Source organism: Hirundo rustica, chromosome Z (assembly GCF_015227805.2).
Source record: "Hirundo rustica isolate bHirRus1 chromosome Z, bHirRus1.pri.v3, whole genome shotgun sequence".
Classification (NCBI taxonomy): domain Eukaryota; kingdom Metazoa; phylum Chordata; class Aves; order Passeriformes; family Hirundinidae; genus Hirundo; species Hirundo rustica.
This window is the reverse complement of record NC_053488.1, coordinates 70,234,961-70,250,184: the sequence shown is the minus strand read 5'-3', so window position 1 is coordinate 70,250,184 and position 15,224 is coordinate 70,234,961. Positions and strand designations below refer to the sequence as shown.

Genomic DNA, 15,224 nt, shown 5'->3' with positions numbered 1-15,224 from the left:
TCTTCAGAAGAAAGGAAATACCATGATTCTCCTAAGATACCTGCAGTAGCATTGTGTCCTGCACACAATTCAGGATCTGTGAGTGAAGGGTTACAAGGGAGCACAGCCTTTGTTCTTGCGGTCAGCAGAGCGTCTACATTATACTTTTCTTATCCATGGCTGCTACATTGTGGAAATTAGATGTGCTAAACAATTCAGATAAGAACATTTGTTATTCTTACATATCTTTACTTTCCTGCCTATTCTGATATAAACATAAAAACAGTAAACATGCGTGGTTTGTTTTTGTTTCTCTATCTGCCAGCACCACCAGATAATCCAGCAGTACATGGTGACATTAGAGAACCTCCTGTTTACAGCTGAACTGGACCACCACATTTTGGCTGTATTTCAGCAGTTCTGTGCTCTGCAGGCCTGAAGGATCATTCATGGACAGAGTCTTGTCTGCAAGACTTTAGTGAATTTAATTTTTTTTTAATGGCAAAACTTAACATGGGGATGAAAGAATTTTTTTGACTAAAACTGGCTTTCATGTGCTCCTGTATAAAACAATAGGGTGTTCTAAAATAAGAGCGAACTCTGTAAGCATCGTAAGCCTTAAAAGTTATGACTAATAGGGGATATTTGTGAAGTAAAGTATTCTTTTTGTTGTCTTTTAATTTAGACTCTTCGCTTCATGATAGTAATTTTATTTCTCCCCTCTTGCTTATATAGAAATAAAAATCAGGCACACTCCTCCGCCCCCCAAAAAATTCCTAACCTCAAAAGAAGAAAAGCCAACCCCGAGCAATTGTTATCTCTGCTTGTCCCTTAAATCAAATTCATTGCAGAAATGAGGAACAATTCATAGTGTTTTGTGAGTATGAAAGGGAATGCACCTTCTCAGTGAGCAGTGTGGTAAGTTCTCTAGTATATGATATAGGAAAACTGTCTTAACTTTGGGCATGTGAAACACGTTTTCAAAGTAGCATAGAGCATACAAATTTGTTTTATTACCAAGCCAGATAGATTTTCACAGTTTAAAGGAACACGTAATACAGTTGAAATATGTTTTTAAAATGTGTTGTCTAGTGTCTTACTACAGTATCTGTAAACAGTCAGTATAGAAGCTTCATGGACCACTTCTGAAAAAATATAATTCTTTTTGCTTTGTGGTCAAGAAATCATGAACTGCTCTTGGTAGCAGTCTTCACTAATAAATAGAGACAGTAAGCAAGAGTTGGAGTGGCACAAACTTCTGACTTCCATGCTGCAAGCCTTGCCTGGGTGTTGGGAGCTCCAGCCCCAGATGCCTGGAAGGGGACAGGACAGTGCTGAGCTTGTTTTTTTCTTTCAGCCTGTAACTCATTGGACTATCACATTTGCCCTGGGCTGGACCAGCAGGATTTCAGAAATCTTTGTTTAGTGACAGTGAATGAGCCAAGTGCTCTCACCTCATCTGGCTTGGCAACAGCTGCTGCATCTGCTGTGCTTCCCTTGCTTTAAAATGTGACAGCAGCATGTTGCTCCCATGTCTTCAGGAAGTGTTTTGATGCTGAATTAAGTGATACATTACACGAGACTTAGACTGGGAGAACACAACTGAAGCTAGAGCAGACTTAGTTTTGAGTTAGACCAGTAATACGAGGTACATAAAAGCCAAATCAGAGTGTTCTGTACCACAGTGAGCAGCAGTGAGTAGCAAAGATGCTGCCTTAGGTGCTCAGGTTCATCAGAGTGCAGAGGGCTTTCAAGCTGTTTATGGTCTCTTCGTTTTGCAGGTGAATGTTTTAAAGAATTTCATACCCAGTGCTATTTCGTTTTAGCTTAGGAAATTACGTGCTTTGAGTGAGTAATTTTGTTCTTGTACAAATTATTTTTTCAGGTATTATACCTAGAAATGCATTTCATCTGCACATTGACTGATGACCTCCTGACTAAGCAAGGAGGATAAAAATTTGAACATTTTGCTTTGACTGTTCTTCTAATTTTGTGTGTAGCAATCTGATATATCCTCATAGACTTAGACCTGTTACTTCTACTTTTTCCTCTTGCCCTTTCTGACTTGCCTGATTTCCCCCCACCATTCTCCCAGGGTGTATTGTTATTTGTTGTAAATTTGCTTTATGCAAGGATTTTGTCAGTCATGCACGGACTTAGGCTTCTTTCTCTGTTAATATTCTTGAGTAATCAAATAGGGTTTCTTGATGGTTTTTCATTTTTAGGAAACATTTAATACTTTAAAGGTTTTAATTGAAGTTTAAAAGTTTTTTCACTGGCTTGGGTCAGTATCAGTTCTGATATTAACTAATAGCGAGGGTTCTGACTATAAAGGTGACTTCTGTAAAACTGATAATGCAGTTAGAACTTGCAAACCTGTAACTTTCTTTGAGCCTTGACAAATACTGATGCTGGGGATACAGTTGCAAATGCTTGAGTGTACTCCTGTGTTTTAAAACCAAATAGCAATGTCCTTCAAAATTGTTTAATTTCCAATCATGCCAAGCTTTGAGCATGGGCTTTGATTGCTTTTCTTGAGTCTGTTGGACACCTTCACCTCCTTTTAGGTCTAATGGTGTACACCTGACTTGACTAGGAAATTGTCTGTATCTGTAGGAAAGAGAGTGAAACATTTATATAGTGATACCAGCAGCTGACTGGAGAAACTTGGAACTGCTGAAATATGAAATGGTGGATAGCATAAAGATGTTGTAGAAATGTGGTGTGGTTGGAAAAAAATGCACATGTAAAGACAAAATAAATGAAGGTGAAGCAGGTTGCTGCTGAGTGTTTGTCCAGTCTCTTTGGGGGACACTGAAGCAAAATAGTCATGCTTGGGTTATGCTGGTGTTAAATGCAGAGGAGCATGAAGCAGTTTTGTTTCCCAGCACTTGTGCTGGTACCTGACTTAACACACAAGCCTTCACCTCCTTGCACTACAGCTGGTCTAACATGCTTCCCCACCTGCAGCCGTGAGAGGAAGGTGCTACTAGGTGCAAGGAGGTGCTGATGTAGAAATTCTTCCTCTCCCTTGCCACCTCTTGTCCTCTGGGAAGTGCTGCTGTGGGAGATCAGGAGGGTGTGGGCTGGTGGTGCATGCTGTGTGGTGGGGCAGATGCTGCAGCATGCCCACAGAAGGGCACTAGTCAGTAACCACCCTTACCTGCCCCAGACAGGAATTTAGGGACCCAAGATAACACTGGGTTGAGAAACCATGACATGGAGGACTACCTCCAAACGCCCTGGTAGGACTTGCCTCCTTTCTCTCTCCAAGCCCCCATGCCACTTTCATTTGGTCGTGCAAGGCCTTAAATCCTTCTCTGGTGGGCTGACAGGTTACTGTGTAGCTGCAGAGGAGAACATTGTAAAAGTGAAGACCTGTCTTTGGAAGCACCATCTGCCCTTCCCAGGCACTTTATGTCCTCTAACTAAACCAGAGTCAGTTAGGTTGGAAAAGACCTCTGAGGTCATCTACCCACTGACTGAATATCACTATGTCCACTAGACCACTACTACTGCCATATCTAGTCTTTCCTTGAGCACTTCACACATGGTGATGCCTCCCTGTGCAGCTCATTCCAATGTCCAGTCACACTTTCTGTAAAGAAATCTTCCTCATGTCAGACTTAAACCTCTCCTGGTGCAGCTTGACGCCACGTCCTCTTGTCCTGTCATTGATTGTCTGGGGGAAGGGACTGACCCCCATCTGGCTCCAGCTTCCTTTCAGAGAGTTGCAGAGAGTCTAAGGTCACCCCTGAGCCTCCTTTTCTCCTGGCTGAACAAGCCGTGTTCCTCAGCTGCTCCTGTGCTCTTCACCAGCTTCATCAATCATCTCTGGGCACACTCCAGCTCCTCAGTGTTCTTCCTGAATTGAGGGACCCCAAACAGGACACAGATCTCGAAGTGTGGCCTCACCAGTGCCAAGCTGGCCACACTTGCTGATAGAGGCCAGGATGCCCTTGCCTTCTTGGCCACCTGGGCACAGTTGGAGTTCAGATGCTGTTGACCAGCATCCCCCTTTTCAGCTGGGCAGCTCTCCAGGCACTGCCCCAGCCTGTAGCACTGTGTGGGGTTGTTGTGACCCAAGGGCAGGATCTGACACTTGGCCTCATTGAACCTCACACCTTTGGTTGGCCTCGGCCCGTTGTTCCAGCCTGTCCAGATCCCTCTGCAGAGCCTTCCTGCGCTCCTGCAGATCAAGGCTCCCACACCGCTTGCTGTCATCAGTGAATTTACTGAGAGTACAGTTGATCTCATGCAGATCATCAATAAAGATTTTAATCAGGATTGGGCCAAATACTAATTCCTGAAGAACACCGCAAGTGACCAGCGCCCATCTGGATGCAGCACCGTTCGCCTCTACTCTCCGGGCCTGGCCATGCAGCTGTTTCTAATGCAGCAAAGAGTGCACCTGTCCAAGCCCTGGGATGCCAGCTTATCCAGGAAAATGCTGTGGGAGACAATGTCAAAGGCTTTGCTGAACTCCAGGTAAATATTCACAGCCTTTCCTTCATCCTCTGGGGAGGTCACCTGCTCATAGAAGGAGATCAGGTTGGTCAGTCCAAAACTGTGTTAGCTGGGCCCAATCCCCTGGTTTTCTGCGTGCACCGTGTGATCGCACTCAAGATGATCTATTGCATCCCACTACAGAGGCTGATAGGCCTGTAGTTCCCCAAATCCTCCTTCCAATCCTTCTTGTAGATGGGCATCACACTGGCCAACGCCATCATCCCAGATGTTCCTGGTTATCCAGGACTGATGATAAATAATGCAGAGCAGCTTAATGAGTTCTTCCACCAGTTCCCTCCGTGCCCTTGGGTGAATCCCATCTGGTCCCACAGAAGGGTCTAATGGCTCAGCAGGTCACTACTTCCTCCTGGATTACAGGAGGTCAGTGCTGCTCCCTGTCTCTGTGTACCAGTTGAGCATCTGGTTTCCCCAAGGATAACTGGTCTTTCTGTTAAAGACTGAGGCAAGGAACCCAAATATCTCAACCTTTTACTTATCCTTAATGACAGTGTCCCCCCATGTGTCCAATAACCGATGGAGATTCTCCTTGGCCCTCCTTTTGTCGTTAAAGTATTTATAAAAACACTCTGTTTCACAGTGGTGGCCAGATTGAGTTCCAGCTGAGCTTTCATCTTTCTGATTTTCTCCCTACATGACCTACCATCATCCTTGTACTCTTCTTGGGTTGTCTGCTCCTTCTTCCAAAGGTCGTAACCTCTTTTCCCTGAGCTACAGCAGAAGCATCCTCTTCAGCCAGGACGAACAGGAAGACCAGGCTCATCTTCCACAGTGGCTCATCATCCAGCACAGGGACAGTCTGCCCCTCCACCTTTCAAGATTTCCTCGTTAAAGCAAGGCTGGTCTTCATAGGAGCCCTTTGTTATTACGGACTTTCCCAAGGGGCTCTCTGAACCACTGTCCTGAATAGGCCACAGTCCATCCTCCAGAAACCTGTCAGAGGTTTTGTTGACTCCACTCCTTACTTATCAAGGGTTGAAAACTATCATTTCATGGTCATTGTGCCCAACAACCGCATGTCCCACCAGCCCTTCTCTGTTCATAAACAGATCTACTAGGCCACTGCCCCTGGTATGCTTATGTTGTAGCTCAGGAATGGTGCTCCCTTATTTTGCATTTCTACTGAAACACTACAAACCATGCACAACTTGCTCACTCCCCCCAGTAAGAAGTGGATGAGAACTGGAGGCAAAAAAGGTAAAGATCAAGGGTTGAGAGAAGAACAATTTACTGGAAACAGCAATGAGGTAAGAAACAACAGTATCAATATTAATATGGTGCACGAGGAAGATGATCAGTTCACACGTAAATGCCCACCCCATGAAAGCCCGTGTCACCCTGACTGGAAAGGACCCCCTCCTGCCCCTGCGTATGGTGTGAGGTGGTACAGGAAAACAGGGTTCTGGGTTATGACCCTCCTGGCTACTGCAGAAACAACTGTCCTGGCCAGAACCAGGACAGCTCACTTGCCAGCTCACTTTGTCTTCCACACACTCCAGCAACCTCCTGGGCTGCCGCCTCTCTCCTGCTGTTTTCAGCAGACATTCCACAAATTAAAGTCTCCCACGAGAACAAGAGCTAGTGATCGTGAAACACCCACCAGCTTCTCACAGGACCTTTCATCTGCCCGGTTATCCTGTCTGGGTGGTCTGTAAGAGCCTCCCCTGGGATGTCTGCCTTGTTGGCCTTTCCCTGATCCTTACCCACAGACACTCAACCTTATCCTCACTGCCCTCGAGCTCTGCACAGTCAAAACCCCTCCCTGAAGTGCAGAGCCACCCCACTGCCTCTGCTCGCCTGCCTGTCCCTTCTGAAGAGCTCATGACCATCGGTGCAGCACTCCGGTCATACAGTCATCCCGTCATGTTTCTGTAATGGCAAATATGCAATAGTTTTCCTGCTGATAATTTCAGTTCTACATAGCCACAGTGGCCAAGGCTCACAAAGGAAGTCTCCAGAGACTTCCCTGAAATCTGCCATATCTACAATGGTGAATAAATAGAGCCACAATCCTAGAACATGTTCCTTCACTTCAGCAATTTCCACATGCATTCCGCAACAGCTGTAAGAATGAGAAATTGAAATTTAAACTTGGAAGTAAATGGGCTCTACTGAAAGCAAACATAATTCAGGTGCATTTTAAAGAGCTCTGCCATGGAATTCTACTTCCTTCTTGCCCCAAGAACAGCACTTGACTCTTGCCTTGGTCACTGGTTCAAAATTTGGGTAAACTAAGAACTCTTTCCTGCGAAATATGGTAGAGAGATGTCAGAACCTCCCAAGAAAGCAGGCAGTTTTCCTTTCAGAGAGATGTCTCCTTTATGGATGTGTGTATCCAAGCCGAAGGAGAATGTGCCCAGGATATGGTCTCCCACCACCAGAAGTGCTGCTCTCTCAGCTTGCTGCCCTCTGCCTGCCCATGACCAGTAACTGAAAACCAGACAATATTCAAGAGAAAACAGGGAGCCTTCCTCCTGGTAAGAAAGAGAAAAGCAGTGGGAAGGTCACTTTCATCATTGTATCAAATACAGTGATACAAACTCTTCTTTTGACCAAGAAGATACCAATTGTTGAACTGTTGCAAATGTGCTATATTCCATACCCTACAATCTAGTTTAAAAGCCAAAGCCTATTGTTCTTCACAGGACTTCTTGCAATGGAAAAATGTAACGCTTCACAGAATTTGGCAACAGCTTGTTCATAATAAGCATTTATTTGACTTTAATACAAAATACCGTTAAAAATAAAATAAAATTTTAAAAAATAGATTAACACTACATCTTCTCGTAAGTTAATTCATGGCCACATACAGTGCATGTCTTTCTATATGTATCTTCATCAATATTTTCTTCTGGTCCATATTCATGTTCATGGATACTGGCTTCTTTCTTCCACAAACTACTCCTCACAGCACGGCGGAGTTCTGGTAAGAAATACAAGAAAATGTTAAGTTTTTAATAAATCTTAAGTAATGTTTAATAGAACTCAAGCTAACAAGCATCCAGAGGCCTACAGATGACAATATGCTTGCTTCCCATCTCTTCCACAAAGTCTGAGAAAGAATCTGCTCTTGCAAGAACAAGCTCTGACTTGCCTTGCAATCCTCACCTTGTTTGCATATTTTAAAGGCCAAGAACTACACTGTCATGGGATCTCACAGGCAAAGATTTTTCATCTGGACTAAGGACATGTTGCTTGCTGCCTTTTTACACAAAGCCATTCAAAGGTATCCAAAAGGGGTCGGTGGAATGCAAAGGAAATTTTTTTATAGAACACCTCATTTATTTTACATGACCAAGAAAGAGTCATTTTCATTCAGGTCACAGTAAGCCTCCCAAATGACTTGGTGTTCTCTAAGCCTTATGCCCAATATGAGTTGCCTCTGCAGCATCCGCAGTGAAACCCGCGCGTTCCCTAGAGCGCACAAGCTGGCAGCAGGGCCCAAGATATTATCCGGATGTTGCAAGCGGGTGGCAAGAATACTGAACAGCAAGATGTGGTCATATTTTGAGCCAAGCCATTCAAGCTGCTAACTTTGTCACTTTAAGGCCTGTACTTGCACTGAACTCTGACATCTTGGCTACAGTCTGCTGCCAGTCCTTCCGTAGGCACAACATCAATGGCCCAGACAGGAGTTATTTTTGCAGTCTCAAGTTCTGCCTCCTTCAGACAACCCCAGTACAGCCAGCTTTTAAATGCCACCCCAAAGCAAAGCATGGATGCTGTAGGTGGTACAACAGGTTCCACCGATCAAATACTCTTCTAAATACTAATTTATCACAGGGAAAAAAACGGAAGGACAATGTGCAGTAAAGACAGCAGCTAGGAATGCTGCCAACAGGAAAACCCATTTTCATTAGTCACTCCACTTGAAGGCTATCACCGGACTATAACCCACTACCAAAAAAATCCCTGTCTTCAACAGGTCAGAAGTATCATGAGCAACCCATGGCACATTCTGGGTCACACCCAAAAATCTGAAGAACACTTACAATGAACCACTGTAATTGATTTCTGTCACATCACATCCACAGGACAACAGGGGGATTCAAGCTGGAAGGGACGTCAAGTCCTGCAGACCAGCACTACCCAAAATAGTCAGCTATGAGGTCACACCAGACTGTACAATGGCTCCCCCCCATTCTTGAAAACATCCATTTTGCCACACTGAGTATTTTCTCAGTAATTTAATCAGATGCAGTCACAGGTTTAAACAGAACTGTACTTCCCTTCAGGTACTAAGTATGTAATTTTAACGCTTTACCTTTAACTTTCTTGTCAAACTTCTTCTGTTTCATCTTCTCTCTGCTATCACGGCGTAGCTCCTTTGCTTCTTGCAGTGCTTCCTCGCTACCCCACACTTCAAGTGAACGCTTGATTACCTACAGGATGGACATAAATGCCTTTTGTTTTTCCCCTGAAACGATAAAAGTAAACTATTCTAACTTACAAATTTAATTTTTCCCTACACATACATAAACCAACCAAACTTCCTCTGCCTCTGCTCTTGACTCGTAAGACTGCACTCCTACCTCAGGGAGAGGCAACACTGTTTTTTAGTATCAGCTGGATGTAACTCAGGAAAACTTAAACCCAGCTCTAATTTTGCCCATGTTTTACTAAAGCAGTATGATTCCTATGAAGTACCAAACAAGAAATGACAAGAGCCCTGGGAGATCACTTGCTTTTCCTGCTGTCTCTGCGGGCAAAGCTGTGAACACAGCTACAAAGGGCCACACACAGCTGCAGCTGCCCCATGCACTTCAGGGTAAAACTGATGAGCCATGTGCTTTGTGACTTGTAATTGTGCAACCCACTGAAGTTCTGCTCAATGAACATCTTCAAAATGTTCTCAAAACCAGACATTTTCACAACTTGGATCCCAACCATTTAACTACAACAACCTCTACAAAACACACCTTTAACAAAACCATTCAGGTACCAAGTGATAACCAAAGTTGTATGAAGGTAAAAAGAGGTCTGAAACACAGTATGTTTCTATACCTGTAGTTTTAAATAAAGTTTCATTTCGCCCCATCGTGAATTATGAGGGTTTTTCTTCACAATGAATCTGAGCACTGGTTCCCTCTTGTCTAAGTCACAGTCTTTAAGCAGATACTCTTCTTTTGCTTCTGTCCTTGTTATAAGCTTATGTTTATCTTCAACATCTCTGCAAGATGTAAAATAATGATGAGAAAGCTACACCCTAAAACCACCAGTTGTTAACATCCAAGTCCCCATCCCTTCTAAGATTCCTGAAATACAGGTAGCCCTAATCCCCTCAGTTTATGCATGCAAATAACTTTGGATTCCAACAGCCTAGCTAAACTCCAGACTCGATTTACTGAAAGTAAGTGTTTAAAATTTCCTCTCATTTCAGCAAATACAGGCTGAGAAGCCTGCTCTTCTAGAAACGCTTTTATTCTATTTTCTTACAAGATGGAGTAACTGAAACTTAAAATTTTGAGTATGAATAAATTCAGGTATTCACCTAACCCAGATGCAATCCACGACGACCAAAGTATGAGCCTCATATGGTCAAGACAAAGAATGTGTAATGTGAGACAGATCACCTGAGAATATACACACCCCATATGCTTCTAGATCTAAGAAGCTGATTAGCAACTCAGACAGAGCACTTCTTTCTATAATACGAGACAGTAGGCAGAGGAATCTTAAAATAAAGACTTTTGAAAGACTCTAGCCTTTACCAGATTATGAAAAACTCTGGAACCACAGCAGCATTTATGAGTTAATGGAAAAAATTACATTTACGCAATCCTGACTGAAGTACAACTTGAATTGCCTGAGCCAAACAATCTGCCAAACACTAAGTGCTACCAACGGTCATCAAGGAAGTACTGCTGTAAACCTAGCTTTACTAGAATTCAAAGTTCAGTTACACCTAATGCACCAAGGACACTCCAGTGATCAGCTGCGAGAGCTTAGGCCCAAGGAAAAGTACTCCACAGGCTCGAAGTCCTGTCCTCAACGTCCCTTTCCTACCCAGTGTAACTTCGGAAACCGCACTTTGCCTCCATGATGACTGTGAATTGCCTACACCACGTGCACACCCCTAACCACACCCTGCAGTAAATGGGTAGGCTCCCAGAACAAACTTTTAACTGCCTTGTATTGTCATTCACCCAATTCATTCTTACACACAGGGGCAACCGGCTGCTGGCAGTTGGTTTCACTGCTCTGGTTATCTTGATGGCTTTTGGAGCATTTTCTGTGTTAACAGGTAAGGGTTTGCTCTCCTCTCAAGGTCAAACTCTTGCTTACCTCACAGGCCAACCAGTAACCTCCCATAAGGGCTCTGCCCTCTGGCTGCTGTGCTTCCAGCACGCCCATGCTGACCAAAGTACCAACTTAACTCGAGTTAAAACACCAGGACTGCAAACACTCTCCTAACCCCTGCTCCATTTCAGAGCAGGTATTTGTGTTCCATCGGGTTTTCAAATGGCTCTAGTCTGCAGCCAGACATAAATTTTCACGCTGACAAACACACCAACTGCTCTCACGACATCCTATTTCCATGTTATATGAAAATCCACTGATGTCCCGTATCCTAAGGCAGGCTTATGAGACAACCTGTGACTCAATTCCAAAATGGAAAATGCAGAGGGTATCAACTTTCATTTCAATTTTTTTTAAAGTTACTGAAATATGTCTCTCTGCTGACAGTCTCTTTAAATGACTGCATTGAATTATAGCCAACAATCTTTATGTAAAATAGTGTATCTCTATCCTGATTATTTGTAATACCTGCAATTATCACATGTTGCCCAATCAAAGTGCTGCATAAGGTAGGAGTCCATGAATTCTTTGCCACAGTCTCCACAGATGAGATAGTCAAATTCTAGTACGGGTGCTAATGGAAAAAAAAAATTTTTAAAGGGACTACAATGATAAAAACAAGCATCTAGAATTGGTATTACAGTCAATTTTACTAGAATTCACATGAACATGTTACAAACTACTTTCACTCTATCAAAGTTTTTCACAACAATACAGTACAAATTCAAATCCATTACCACACAATTTTATCTCTGTTGGAATGTTTTCTTGATTTAAGTTCAGTGTTAAGTATTTAACTTCAACATTTAAATGCATTTAACTTAGCATTGTTTTAAAAAAATTCTCCACAGTTCTCCCACTAAGTGCTTCAAATCCTCTCCTAGCCACTTCCTCTGTTCTGACCCTCCCAAAATATGCCCTGATTTATAGAGGGCATGCGGGCAGAGACAGGCGGAAGCAGAGAAGGGATTCAATTTGAAGAGGGTGGCCAGAGGAGGAAACTACAGGAGCTGCGCTGGCATCATAGTTCTCTCAGCTCTGCTCCAGTTTTTTTCCTGGCTCAGCCACACCTGCCTCTCCCTAAACGAGCTCAGTGGAAGCCTGGGGCAGTTGGCAAGGTTCTTGTCCGTTCCAGCTGGCAGAAACGGAGGTGGATGGCCAGAGAGCTGCTAGGAGTGGAATGGGGATGGAGCTCCACTACAATCCTCTCCCCAAGCCCTCTCAGCACTGCTCCAAGCCCAGACTCATCTCAGCGCCAGCCACTGCTTCTGGCTGCATCCTCAACGGGCGGATCACCTCCAGCGTCATCACCATCTGCTTTTATGTTCCACAGGACACCAAGAAACACCGATTCAGGGAAAAACAGCTATAAGGAACATTCCTTGAACAGTAACATTGGAATTCTATCAGAAAATTAACATTTCTATACAGTTTTGAAATCTGAAAGCGAGGCAGTGCTGTGGAATTTTAGGAACACCTGAAGCAGAAGATTAACGGTTGACATGCAGCACCATACATTTTAATTGCGTTTGCATTTATAGCATATCCGATCCAGCAAAGACGACATTTTATGTAAATTCAGTCCTACTAGCGACAGCCGGATGCTCAGTACTTCAGTCATTTCATACTCTTACATCACATTCCATCATTTAAGGCAGTGCTCCCGAACACGAAGACATTTTATTAAGACAATGACGTTATGAATTACACAGCAAAAAATACGCCCAGTGTAAAGGCATCCCAAATCTACTTTAATTTATTGTTACACGTTAACCCATCAAAAGAAGCAGGGCTGCTAATTGTTTACACCGCTAATGAAATCTGGTGCTGATTTCTAACAAAGAGATACACTGCACCAAGAGCCCCGCAGCTGATTCAAGCAGAACAAAGCAAGACAAAGACAATCCCAGAGAAGAAAGTCGATCTATTTTGGGACCCTTACTTCTCCATTTGCTTTTTTTGGGGGAGAGAATATCGCAAGGCAATGTGCTGAAATCCTCCACCGAACGATCAGTAACTTGGCGCCAGCACGTTTTATAACGATAAAAGCTGGCACTGCAGCAGCGCTCCGGTCTTGGCACAAACCACATAAATCCCAAAATTCCCACAACCGACGAAGCCGCGCAAATTTACCCTCACGTCGATCTTAAAATTTAAATTCCCCGAAAGGAATAATGGAAATAACGTTTATGGAGGAGAAAAAAAAATTAAAATGTGCTATACCCAAGGGCACTGGCTGTGTCCCACTTCTGCGGCTTAAAATTCTTCATTTTTAATTACCGCGCATTTGCTATAGCGGATTTAATGCTGAAAAGAATCGGACGTGCCACTAATCGAGCACATCCAGAAAAACGTGTGTAAGAGGAAAAGAGGTAGCAGAAAAAAAAAAAAAAAAAAAAAAAAAAAAAAAAAAAAAAAAAAAAATAAAAAGAAAAAAAAAGACAAAAAAAGGAAAAAAAAAAAGGGGGGGGTGGGGGGGGAAGAAAAAAGAAAAAAAGAAAGAAAAATAGGGTAAGAAAGGAGAGTAAAAAAAGCCCGGGAAAAAAAAAGGCGCCCATCCATCCCGCCCCGCTGGCGCGGCCGGAGCCGGCTCACTGTCGCCCCCGCGCCTTCCTGCCCTCCCCCGCCAGCCCCGCGCACGCGGCGCCGCCTCCTCCCGCCGCCTCCCCGCCAAACCCCCGCCGCTCCCTACAGGTTTTTTTCATAATTACCGGGCGGCTGCACGATCTTCTCGCCGGCGCCGCGCTCTTCTTTCTCCTCGTTCTCCTCCTCCTCCAGGAAGAAACCCCCTCCCGTGTCCACGACCTTGGGGAGGGCCCGCGCCCGCCCGCCGCTGCCTGCGGGAGCACAAACGAGGCGGGCGCTGCGTTAAAGCGCCGCCGCCGACAGGGGGCGCGCGCGATCGCCCCCACCGCGCCGCGCGCGCGAGGCGGGGGGCCGCGCGGAGAGCGCGCGCGTGCAAGAGCCTCCCCCTCCCCCACGCATGTGGGGGGAGGGGGGGGGCTCTCGCGCGCCGCGGCGAATTCTCCCCCCCCCAACCCCCACCCTGTTCCTGCCACCCTACCGCACCCCCCCCCACCCCCCCCGCCGCCCCCACCGCCTCACGCCCGGCGGCACCCCCCTTTCCCCTATCGAAACCTCCCCCTAAAAAAGAGAAAAAAGGGCGCGGGGACTCGCCCGTTCCGCCGCCGCCGCCATCCGACCTGCGGCAGGGTAGGGCCGGGCCGCCAGCCGCGCCTGCCGCAGTGCCAGCGCCCGCTGCCGGTTCCGCTCGATCTTCGCCAGCACCGCCGCCGAGAGGTGCGGCCGCTCGCTCGCCGCGACCGAAGCCTCCTGCTCGTGGTCTTGCTCGTGGGCCGGGGCCGCGCCCGCCATGGCGGCGGCGGAGCGACGGAGCCCCGTGGTCCCCCCCGCTCCGGCAGCCGCTCTCGCCCTTCCCCTCGCCGAGCCGCCGCCGCACTGCGCCTGCGCAGGGCGGGGGACGGGGGTGGCCACAGAAGGGGCGAGGCCGCCCGCGCAGGCGCGCAGCAGCCGCCCCGCCCCTCTTCGCCAGCCGCCAGGGCGGGGGCTCCGCCCCGCCGCCGCCGCGCGGGGCGCGCCGGGAGGGCGCGCGAGGGGGGAGGGGAGGGGGGGGCGCGCGCGGCCAGGCGGCGGGGCGGGGCCCGCGGCCCGCGTGGCGCGCGGGCGTGGGGGGCGGGGGGCGCGCGCGGGCCCGGGTGGGGGCCGGTGTCGGCGGGGGGGGGCGGGGGGGGGGGGCAGCCGTGCTGCCATCGGACCGGGACCGGGACCGCGGGGCCGGGGAGGGGACGGACTGGGGGAGGGGAGCCGATGATGACCCTGCGCTTTCCGCACCGTCCCCCGCCTCGGGCCCGAGCGGCCCCGTGGAAGAAAAAAAAAAAAAAAAGCCATAAATCCCGCCCCGCCCGGCAGGAATTCCTCAGCAGCGTCACCCAGCAATGCCCCTTTTGTCCGCACGGCCCAGCCGCGCCACAGCCCTGAGCGAGGCTGGTTCTCGGCCGGAAACGGCCCCGGCCACGTTTTCTGCCCTGAAAACTGCTGGAGCACTCTTCCCCACTCCCTGATCCTGCTGTGCGCAGCCGGCCGTGGTGCCAGCCTCCCCCGGCACGGGCAGTGAGCGCTTTCCTAACAAAATCCCCGCTCTCCCTTAGTGGTTTTCGCGTGTTTCACGCAAGGGAGGATAAATGGAGGCTGCAGCCTCCGTTACTGACGAGGGACGCGCAAATGGCTTTGTCATGCAAATGCGGCTCTAAGCCACTTTCATATAAAGCCACTTAATGCCGAGCAGCCAGTGATCCTCGCCCGCCCGTCAGGCAGTGCCTGCCCTGTCCTTGAAGGAACGGAAATGGAGGCACTGGCAGAGAGGCGTGCTCGCTGCCTCCATGCTGAAACGGGATGAC

General features: G+C 47.1%; 2 protein-coding genes across 2 annotated transcripts in view; one reads left to right on the top strand and one right to left on the bottom strand.

Moving 5' to 3' along the window:
• The window catches only part of NCBP1 (nuclear cap binding protein subunit 1), a 31,218-nt gene extending 28,459 nt beyond the window's left edge, over positions 1 to 2,759 (top strand). Inside the window, exon 23 of the mRNA XM_040089999.1 lies at positions 305 to 2,759. Coding sequence (XP_039945933.1) covers positions 305 to 418 — 114 coding nt within the window. The 3' untranslated portion in view covers positions 419 to 2,759. The remainder of the gene's footprint in view (positions 1 to 304) is intronic.
• A 4,430-nt stretch (positions 2,760 to 7,189) lies between these two features.
• Positions 7,190 to 14,242, bottom strand: XPA (XPA, DNA damage recognition and repair factor). The gene is made up of 6 exons (XM_040090804.2): positions 14,010 to 14,242; positions 13,518 to 13,643; positions 11,275 to 11,380; positions 9,511 to 9,676; positions 8,771 to 8,888; positions 7,190 to 7,429 (listed from the first exon to the last, which is right to left on the bottom strand). The coding sequence occupies exons 1-6, from the start codon at positions 14,179 to 14,181 to the stop codon at positions 7,281 to 7,283; spliced, it is 837 nt and encodes a 278-aa protein (XP_039946738.1). The 5' UTR covers positions 14,182 to 14,242; the 3' UTR covers positions 7,190 to 7,280.
• Positions 14,243 to 15,224: the final 982 nt, after the last annotated feature.

Bases quoted from the DNA above. Each gene is read 5' to 3' on its own strand.
- XPA (XM_040090804.2), bottom strand. From the start codon at position 14,181: ATGGCGGGCGCGGCCCCGGCCCACGAGCAAGACCACGAGCAGGAGGCT. The intron at 11,381-13,517 runs GTAATTATGAAA...TTTTTCCATTAG, and splicing joins GAAGATCGTGCAGCCGCCCG to CACCCGTACTAGAATTTGAC. The intron at 7,430-8,770 runs GTAAAGCGTTAA...ATTTCTTACCAG, and splicing joins GTTTGACAAGAAAGTTAAAG to AACTCCGCCGTGCTGTGAGG.